Source organism: Lepidothrix coronata, unplaced genomic scaffold (assembly GCF_001604755.1).
Source record: "Lepidothrix coronata isolate B3197 unplaced genomic scaffold, Lepidothrix_coronata-1.0 Scaffold129, whole genome shotgun sequence".
NCBI classification, from domain to species: domain Eukaryota; kingdom Metazoa; phylum Chordata; class Aves; order Passeriformes; family Pipridae; genus Lepidothrix; species Lepidothrix coronata.
The window spans coordinates 725,979-735,008 of record NW_016690309.1 but is presented as its reverse complement, the minus strand read 5'-3'; the positions used below and the strand labels follow the sequence as shown (position 1 = coordinate 735,008).

The following is a 9,030-nucleotide window of genomic DNA, read 5'->3' as shown; positions in this document are numbered from 1 at the left end:
TTTCACAGAGGTTTCTTAGCAGCTGGCTTCCAAGGTTGTTTCAGCAATTGTGAGATAGATTTTATTCCCTTTGCCAAGTGAACAAAGAAACCAAGGATCTAGTTACCCTCTGCTGACATTGTCCCTCCTGGTTCTCACCTTGCTGACTAGTGGGTAGCAACAGCTCCCTGTCTCTGATCATAGTATTTGTATGTGATGCTTTTGAGAACTGTTTGCAGGTTGGAAAGAAAACTGTTATGATGTGTTAACTTTGTTTCATCCCTTAGTTCATGTTTTCTCTTGGACAAAACATCGCTCCTCTCCTTCCACTTAATTTAGGCTGACGAACTAGCTTTTAAAAAGGAGCTGGACAAGTCTCAAACACTGAGAGACAACATGGATGAAATTACCTTCCTGCTTCGAGGAGACTTCCTTTCGGAGAACCCTGCCCAAGCCCTCAGTCCCTTGGGTGACCGTGTGCTCGTGGACCGCTGGAAGGGCATGAGCCCGGAGCAGCTGATGGCAATTCGGCACTACCAGAAGGAGCAAGTTCAGGAGAACCTGGTATTTAAGCTCACATGCATGTTCTGTTTCCCTGGTTGTAATACTGTTACAGACAAGGTTTGTAGGAGAAAAATGCCATTGTTTGCCCTGCACGTCCCGTTGCCAGGCTCTGTTTTCCATTGATCTGCATTTTACCCAAACTGCAATCAATCTGAGTGAACACAGTGTCTCTGAATGGCTGGGAGATGTCTCTGGAATAGAATTACAATAGAAACACTAAATATTGGTAACAGTTTCTGCTGTAAAGGTTTCATGGAAGCAGGAAGTCAAAATGAAGAGGTCTGCCCTTCCTATGAAGTCAGGAGTGTCCAGGCCTAGGCACTGGGAAGTAGGAAGCTACTTGGCTCCCTCAGTACAGAGTCTGCATTCGTGACAGCTGAGGAATAGTGTTTGATTTTATCTTTTAATCCCTACAACACCGTAGGCTTTACTATGTCTGTCTGTTATTAAAGCTGAAGATAGGATTGTCCTTTTCCTGGCTCTCCTATGACCCTAAAGCGAACCCACTCAGGTTGTTAAGCTGGCAGAAAAGGAGTACGACCAAGAAAAGGGAGTTTTTTGCAGGCCTAGTTTCTTGCTTCAGTCCCATGGGTTGTCAGCCAAGAAGTGAGGCAGCATTAACCACAGCTGGGTCTCCTCACGTGGTGGTGGTGGCTCAGCTCGTACACCCGGTCACCCGCATTATGATGTCTGAGCGCTTCTCACCTCAGGAAGTTACAACTCTTAACAAGAGTTAAAGGGAGAGACTTTACACGTGCAGGTTCACCTTTGAACAGGGAGAGAATGAAGCCTTTTTCCCGTCCCGCAGAGGCTGAAGGAGCAGGAGCGGCAGCGGGACGCGGAGTGGGACAGGCAGCGCGTGCAGGCGGCCAGAGCACAGATGCTGCTGGAGAGGGAGCAGCGCCGGCAGCTCCGGGAGCGGCGCCGGGACCTGGACTTCATGAATGCAGAGCTCTCCCAGGAGCAGAGGGCAAAGTGAGTACCCACATTAAACCCTTTATCGATATTAACAGCTTGGCTTTCTTGCTTGTACTGTTTGTGGCTTTTTTAATGCACTTGTCACGAGCTCATGCTTCTAAAAAAATCAGTTCATCTCAAGTGTGTTTTTCAGTACTATTTGATCAATCTTCAGAGAGTAGGTTTGGAGTGTTACTTACCTGAAGGAATTAGGAGCTGGAATTCTAAAAATATTCCATTGACAACAGACTGTTTATACAGATAGCAAAGTAGAGAGTGAGTACAGTTAGCTATGGAGAAAACTATTTTATCAGGTGTAAACCAGTGCATGCTTCTTTAATTTATCATAATTTTCTGAAACAAAAAGGGATAGGTATCAGTAGAACTGCCAGTTTCTGATAGCTCAGGATTAAGCTATCACAACACAAAGGGAGCATTTCCATTTTGTGTGACAGAACTCAATGATTCTTTAACTAACCACTGGACATGTCTCCCTGAGCAGCTCTTGTGTCTGCTCTAATGGCAAAGGAGGAAGGTAATAAGTACAGGAGAAGAAAATCAAACCCAGGTGATTTGGTCTTCTTCCAGTCCTTTTTTTTCCCTTTTTCTTTTTTTTTTTTGCTTATACATACATACATTTTGCAAATTAATTTCTAATACATGATACTTTCTTACTATGAAAGCAAAAATTTGGAATTGTGTTCATTTATTTTTTTTTTTACTGTGAGATTTTTGGAGGGTTATCTCAGGATGAAAAAACCCAAGTTTGCTGTTTTGAGATGTGGCATACATTTTAGAGAAGAAGTTCTAGTTATGTTTTACTCCATTTCTAATGAGCATTTATGGGTGCTAATGCATTGCATCTTCTTTAGGTTTCTCAGGCTACTTCTGCAGAGTAATGAGAACACATTTACTAACTGCTTCTTTAAAAATATTGTTTATTTTAGGAACATCTACCTTAAAGAAGAAGCGTATTCCAATGTCCCAACAGCCCAGTATTATGCACAGTTTAACACAACCACCCGGTGACATTCTGGATAAATCAACCTGAATTACACAGAAGTGTGTAGACATTAAAATTTCTAAGTGAGCCATCCCATGTTTTACTATTTTATCTGTTCCCCACCCTGTTCAAACACTGCACTCAAACTAAAGGACAATCTGCTAGGCCACACAGGAAAACACAAGTAGTGTTTAAACATTACTGTTGCTCTGTAAGTACTGATAGATTCAGTAGTAGATTGTTTGACTCTTGTGTCTCAGGCTTAGCTGTAATATTTAAATTATTCATGCCTTTCTGGAAAGAAATGACAATTTAAAATACAATGCTACCTTATTCAGCTTGGCCAGAGGGGAATGCTGGCTGCCACAGATCACAAGGGGTGCACACTTAGCAGGTTCTAGGGAGGGAAGAAAGATGGCCTGGGCAGGAGACTTTGGGTTGGTTTGGTTTTGGTTTTTTTGGTTTGCATTTTCTTAAAGCAAAAAAACCAGCCAGACACACAGGTGGGCAAAGAGGAAGAAGTGGCCAAGTTGGTCAGAGGAGTTGCTTTTATTTCGTGAATAGGGGGAATAAGAAGATAAGGTTTTGATAGGCATCAAGGTGATTATAGCCCTGAGGCAGGGCACTGAAAGGGAATGTGTGTTAGAATTAGTGGGGAAGGTATGGGGGAAAGGGTTCCTACAGACACCCTCACAGTGTTCCTGCAGACACCCTCACTCAGTCAGTGACATTGGAAAAATGGGCACGTGAGACACGGGAAGCAACTATGGAGAAGCAATGTAAGAAACTAACTGCATGGGGAAAGGGATGGTGGGGATAACAAGGAGGTGAAATCCAGAGGGAAAGAGACGACGTGGAGAGGACTGGAAAAATGGTTAGGAGACTAACCCTGAGGGTTAGATCTGAAACAGAAGAAAGAATGAGAGCGACACGAGAGATTCAGCTGATAATCCAAGAGCTCTGAGATCGTGAACCCTTAATGAAATAGAGAGCCCATTCTATTCTAGAGAATAGATCTCAAACTAATTGTGTGTAGCCTGCATGCATTTGGGACGTAAATCTGGGGTAAAAACATCCTGGTGATGTTGGCTTGGAGCCCACTGATGGTTCTTTGGCTCAGCAAGAGTGGTGACTTGGGATGAACTCCCTGGTGAAGACGCCTACACCAAGCTAAGGAGGAGAGGTTTAACAAAAACCAAGGCTGAGGTAAACTCAAGTGAGTTATTCTCATCTCTGACAATAAGGAGGAATGCATAGTTTGAGATATTATCAGGAGGATTTAAAGATGTTTGAAGGAAGCATTTCTTGAAAGGGGACTGTTTGAGCAGGTCTGTTTGCTCAGCTGAAATAGTGGCCCTGGGGATCAGGCTGATGGGATGTTATTACCTGGCTCAAAATGGTGATTAAACAGGAGGTTGGAAAAGAAAACCAAACAAGGAGAACATAAAAGTGGTTGAAGAAGTGTCTTGGGACAGGATGATCCTGAGCAAAAAGATATGTCCCAGTTTTTGCACATTGATACAGTTGAACCAATTGCAGATAGAAGCTTAAGTAGGGAAGCAGAATGGCCAACCTCAGAGGGCAGGTATGTGTCAGAACAGACAGGCCATCAAATGGGGTGGGAGGATAAACCAGTGGGCTTTCTACAGCAGTTCTCATGTCACCGAAGTTGGGTTTGATCTGTGTGGAATATCTCAGACTCTGACCTTTTTTAACTGAACTTCTAGTTTCCTGACAGAAAAAAATTAATAAAGCAAGTGCTGAAAAGTTTGTGGAGTTGTCTTTGTTTGTCCAGCTCGTGTGAGGAGATGCTTGCAGACTTTACATCAGCTCTACAGTTTAACTAAGTGATGCTGGACCTAGTCAGGTGTTGTTTGAGCTTCCTTCAGGAAGGACTATGTGATTAAAGCCTTTCTGTATTACCTAATTAAAAACACTTTATATGAAGTTGTAGAAGGATAAGTTTCTAAGTTGTACTATGAATAAGCCTTTAGATAGAAATTCAAACAAAACTGACAATTCAATAATTGGGTAGGATCAGGCATCACTGAATTTTCTAGAAAACTTTCAGCTTCATCAATCACATTTGCAAGAACAATCCTGCTCCATTCTACCTGTTGTTTCAAAATACAAAACCTGAAGCTTATTTTGGATCAGTAGTTTGGGAAAAGGTATGTATTTAAACTTTTAAAAAGAAATTACAGTGCTTGACCTGAGTCCAGCATTGTACTTTTTCTTGGAACTTTTTACTCTTATATTTTTAATATTTTTCCATTCTACCTCTGGAGAAAAGGTGTGACCCAAGGAAATTCTTAGTGTACAAGATTTTCATGGCAATCAGTGTTTTTGGTATGTTTGTAGTCATTTGCTTCTTGTTAATATTTTTGTGAAAATGTTTTAAAAAGGTAAATAGATGCTCCTCTTATTTTTAAAAGTTTTTTTAGACTTCTATCACATCACCATTTAGTTCTCCCTTTTTCTAGGCTTAATTTCTCCAGTCATTTGTCATTAAAAGCTGTCACAGGTTTCTCAGTCGTTGTTACCAATTTCTGTACTTCTAAAACTTTCACCGTGTAACCTTTTTGAGATGAGGGGTCAGAAGATTGTGTCATAATGATATTTTCTGGTTTATTCCATATTTTCCAAAAGGTACATGTATATTTCTATATAACCCTAACAATTGTTTTCCTGGTCATTGTTTGGCACTGAGGGGCATTTTCTTAGAACTCTATGTTGCAACTCAGACAATCTTTTCTTCAGCTTTGTCAACTAGTTCAGGGCCCCCCAAAATATATATCAAATTAGGGTTTGGGGGTTTTTGGTTGGTTAGTTGGTTTTTTGTTTGTTTTGTTTTGTGGGGTTTTTTTTGTTTGGGGTTTTACCAGTAAATTAAAAGTTTAAAGAATAAAAATTTAACAAATAGTAACTCTGCGGTTTTATTTGCTATTTTACAAGAAGAGAAGGCTGAGTTTCTAAGTTGTGATAATGTAATGTCATCTCTGACTTCTGAAACTCAGGCCTAGTAAGTCTTGCAGATGTTAGTGAGCTTTGAATCAGGAATAGGCAAGGCTCAGCTCTTCTGTCAAAAACCAGAAATTACTGCAATTAAACCTTGCAGGAGCTAATGAAAGGCAGCTTTTAAGTGAAATTTAATACTTCTAAATTTGTTTGCACAGGGCAAGAAAGGTGTTTAAAGTATCTCAACCAAACATGCTGAGAAACAAAGCAATTTTTCAGTTACAAAAACAACAGAACATGGTAAATCCCAAAGGAGTAAACAGACCTGATAAAATAATTTCTTGGCATTATTCTGGCTCAAGTTTGACCCTTCACTATATTTTTTTATCTGTTACCTGATTAAAGTAATCCTGTGTGTTGAAATAATCAGAATTAAGCCTATTGTATTACTGAATTTTATATTTGGTTGGGTAGGTGACATTTTATTTATGTAATCACAGGTCATTAAATTCTATACAAACCATATAGATTCCAAAATTGTAAAAAAAAATAGTAAATGGGGAAAAAACAGTTTCTGAATGAATAAACTACATTTTATGAATATTTCCTGCGTTTTCTGCTGCAAGGGCAAAGTTAGGTTTTATTTGCAGCTACTAGTGAAATGTTCTTAGTATTTTCTTTTTGTGTAATGTTACTGTAGTAACGCTAAGAAAGAAATGAAAGCACTTAATGAAGGAAGCCAGGGCAGTCCTGGTTTTCCTGCTGGAATTGTACTGCTCTTTATTTCCTTCACATACACCTCCACATTTGTTTCCTGAGGATCCTGTGTTTGTTCCCAGCCCTGTAATGCAAAACAACTGTACTTCACATTCTCAAAGCACAGAAATAGTCCATGAGAATTATGGGGAAATGTCCTGTGAAGTCTGTTCCAGTGAATTCTGTGTGTGATTTCTGTCATTCCTTGTTGCAATTATTAATGGAGTGAAGTGCATTTCAGATGCCAGCACCTGGGACCAGGGAAAATTGAATCTCTAGCAGACATCCTACTCAGTTAAAGGCTGAGGATGCAGTTAGAGTATGAGGAGTACTTCAGGTGATCATTTAATCAGGGTAGATACTGCTTTTTGGAAGCAGAGTTTTATCTAAATAGGAACTTTTTAAAGGTCAGCTCTTTTTAGCTAACTTCATTGAATAGATTATTAAACAGATATACATATCTGTGTCCATTTTTGCATGAATCTCTGAATGCTTTTTTAGGACTTGAGCATACTTGGTGCTGGTTTAAATCCTTTCCCCAGTATGCTGCCCTTTTCTAGATTGCTCAGAGCTGTGAGATGAGGGCACTGCAGTCACACTGGTCCTCGCTGGTGGTGCTCCAGCCCAGAAGGGCAGTGCTGCTGAGCACAATGACAGTGAACTCTCACCCTGAGAAATCTGATTCCTGTGGCTTCTTAGCAGCAATCTGTCACAGGAGGAACCACAAAAATCCTGCCCACAGAAAATAAACAGCAGCCTCTAGATGTCAGAGTAGAAATTGCACAACTGCAGCTCCGGCAGCAAAACCCACTCAGCCAAGCTCCAAAAACCAAGAGTTCCTTCTTTCTACCCTCACAAAACAGAGATAAGGGCGAGTTGCTCTTTCTTTTTTAATAATAATACATGGTCTAATCTAATGATGCCATTTTGCAGTGATACAAGAGAGTGGAAATATTGTGGATCCAGATCCATCACTGTCATAGCACCTTGAACAAAACAGTGCTCCACTCTGTGCTCTGGCTTTCTCAACAGAATATATTGCACTGGTGGCTCAAGTACATTGAAAAAGGAAGAGTACTGCAAATGTTTGTGACACAGCATGTAAAAATGAAAATCATTTAGCTCTGAGCTTTATTAAATTTTCTATGGCCTTTCTCCATCGATGCAATTTAAGAGCTTATTCGTGCTGCTTCCTTGTTTGAAAATGCTAGGGAGGAAGAGAGGATTGAAAAACAGTGCATATACAGGAAAAACTGGCAAAAAGAAACAGCCAGCTGCATAATGATGTGACCATTTTTAAAGGCAAGATATTTCATTGCTAACATTAAAAGATTAGTTGCTGTTTTAATGCTGTCACCGGCAGTTAAGTGATGAGATTTAAACACAGATGTCATGAAAATTGGTTAAAAGATTTGAAATCAATGACACTGCTCTGGAATGAGGATGAGTGAAGAAATTAGTGAAAAGATAGATGGGAAAACAATACAACTGGTAAGCAGTTTAATACTGTAATATATGAGAAAAGTCAGTCCAAAGGAACTGTGCAGACACATAATAACTGGAGTTTGCTGAGCAGCAAATGAGTAAAATAATCAGTCTCCAGCAAACCTTTTAGCTGGAAAATGCCATTTGTCTTATCCCACGCACGAGGATCCACTGCCATTCCCTGGGTTCAGGCTCCTGCTGGGATAACAGTCAGTCTGGAGCAATGACAATTTTGAGTTCAGAATTCTTGGGAGGTTCGGGTCTCCTTGTGTGTGTAGTTACCCGAGTCCAGCTCAGAAATCCGAGTACCAAGTCTAGACTAGGATAGCTGGAATTACAGTGGATGGATTTTTAGCCTCCCATGGTACACGTGAGCCTGTAATGTGTGAGGATAGGTGCATACACAGAACTGAAAGGGCAGTTTTCAAAGCCATCTGTTCAGCTCCTGCTGGCTTCAAAAAAAGAAGAAGGATAAAATCCAGGTTTTGTGGAAGGATGGCCAGCACCAGAGTTCATTCTGACAGAGATCATAAGCTTATTTCTACAAAGAAAGTGTTTTTCCCTGAAAGCTGAAATGACTGAAGAATGAGAGATTCTGCCAAGGCCAGCCAAGTGTTATCCAGCTGGTGTGGAGCTGGGAAATAGCTTATTGCTCTGATGAACTGCACTAAGGCACAGCCTAAAGGCTCTTGGATTTTCTCTTTTGGAGACCTCAGTGGGATGAGTAGCAATTCCTACAAAACTGAGGGCACGAGTCGTGTGTGGCACAAACAGGGGAGCTCTGGTGGTGTGTTAGCACAGGACACTGGAGGGACTTTGTCCTCTCACAGTCTGGGTGAGACATTGAACAGAAAAATTCGAGTTTCTTCCTGCATGATTATATTTAAGACATAGGTTGTGTAGAGATGGAGGAGTCACAGACCACCAAATGGGCGTGTACTTCAAGGTACATTCCAGGTTGAACACAATTCAAGCACAAAAAGTGGGTGGTATAGAAAAAGAGAGGAACTCACAGCAGTGTTCTCCTGACTAGCAATTTGCTTACCTCTCTTCCTGATAAAACTCAAATTTTTAACTGTATACCTTGAGAAAGAAATGGATTTTGCATCCTCACTGAAGACAAAAGCCCTTGCTGTCTGGAATACAGCATCAGTTTTAAATTTAGCCTGTATATAAATAAGCCACAGAACTGTGGAATAATTCAGTTTATGAGGAAATGCATCAGAGTGGAACAGAAAAAAAAGCCCTCTATTAGACACAAGTAAGGCTGAATAGATTTTAAAGAAATAGTAAACATTTTTCTCTTCTGGAAATGCAACTTGTGCTAA

At 40.5% G+C, this 9,030-nt stretch overlaps 1 protein-coding gene across 1 annotated transcript in view; it reads left to right on the top strand.

Annotated features, from left to right (window-relative positions):
• Positions 1-4,270, top strand: part of RIBC2 (RIB43A domain with coiled-coils 2) — an 8,578-nt gene extending 4,308 nt beyond the window's left edge. The window contains 3 exon segments of the mRNA XM_017826618.1: positions 276-543; positions 1,352-1,518; positions 2,448-4,270. Coding sequence (XP_017682107.1) covers positions 276-543; positions 1,352-1,518; positions 2,448-2,529 — 517 coding nt within the window. The 3' untranslated portion in view covers positions 2,530-4,270.
• The last annotated feature ends 4,760 nt before the right edge of the window (positions 4,271-9,030 follow it).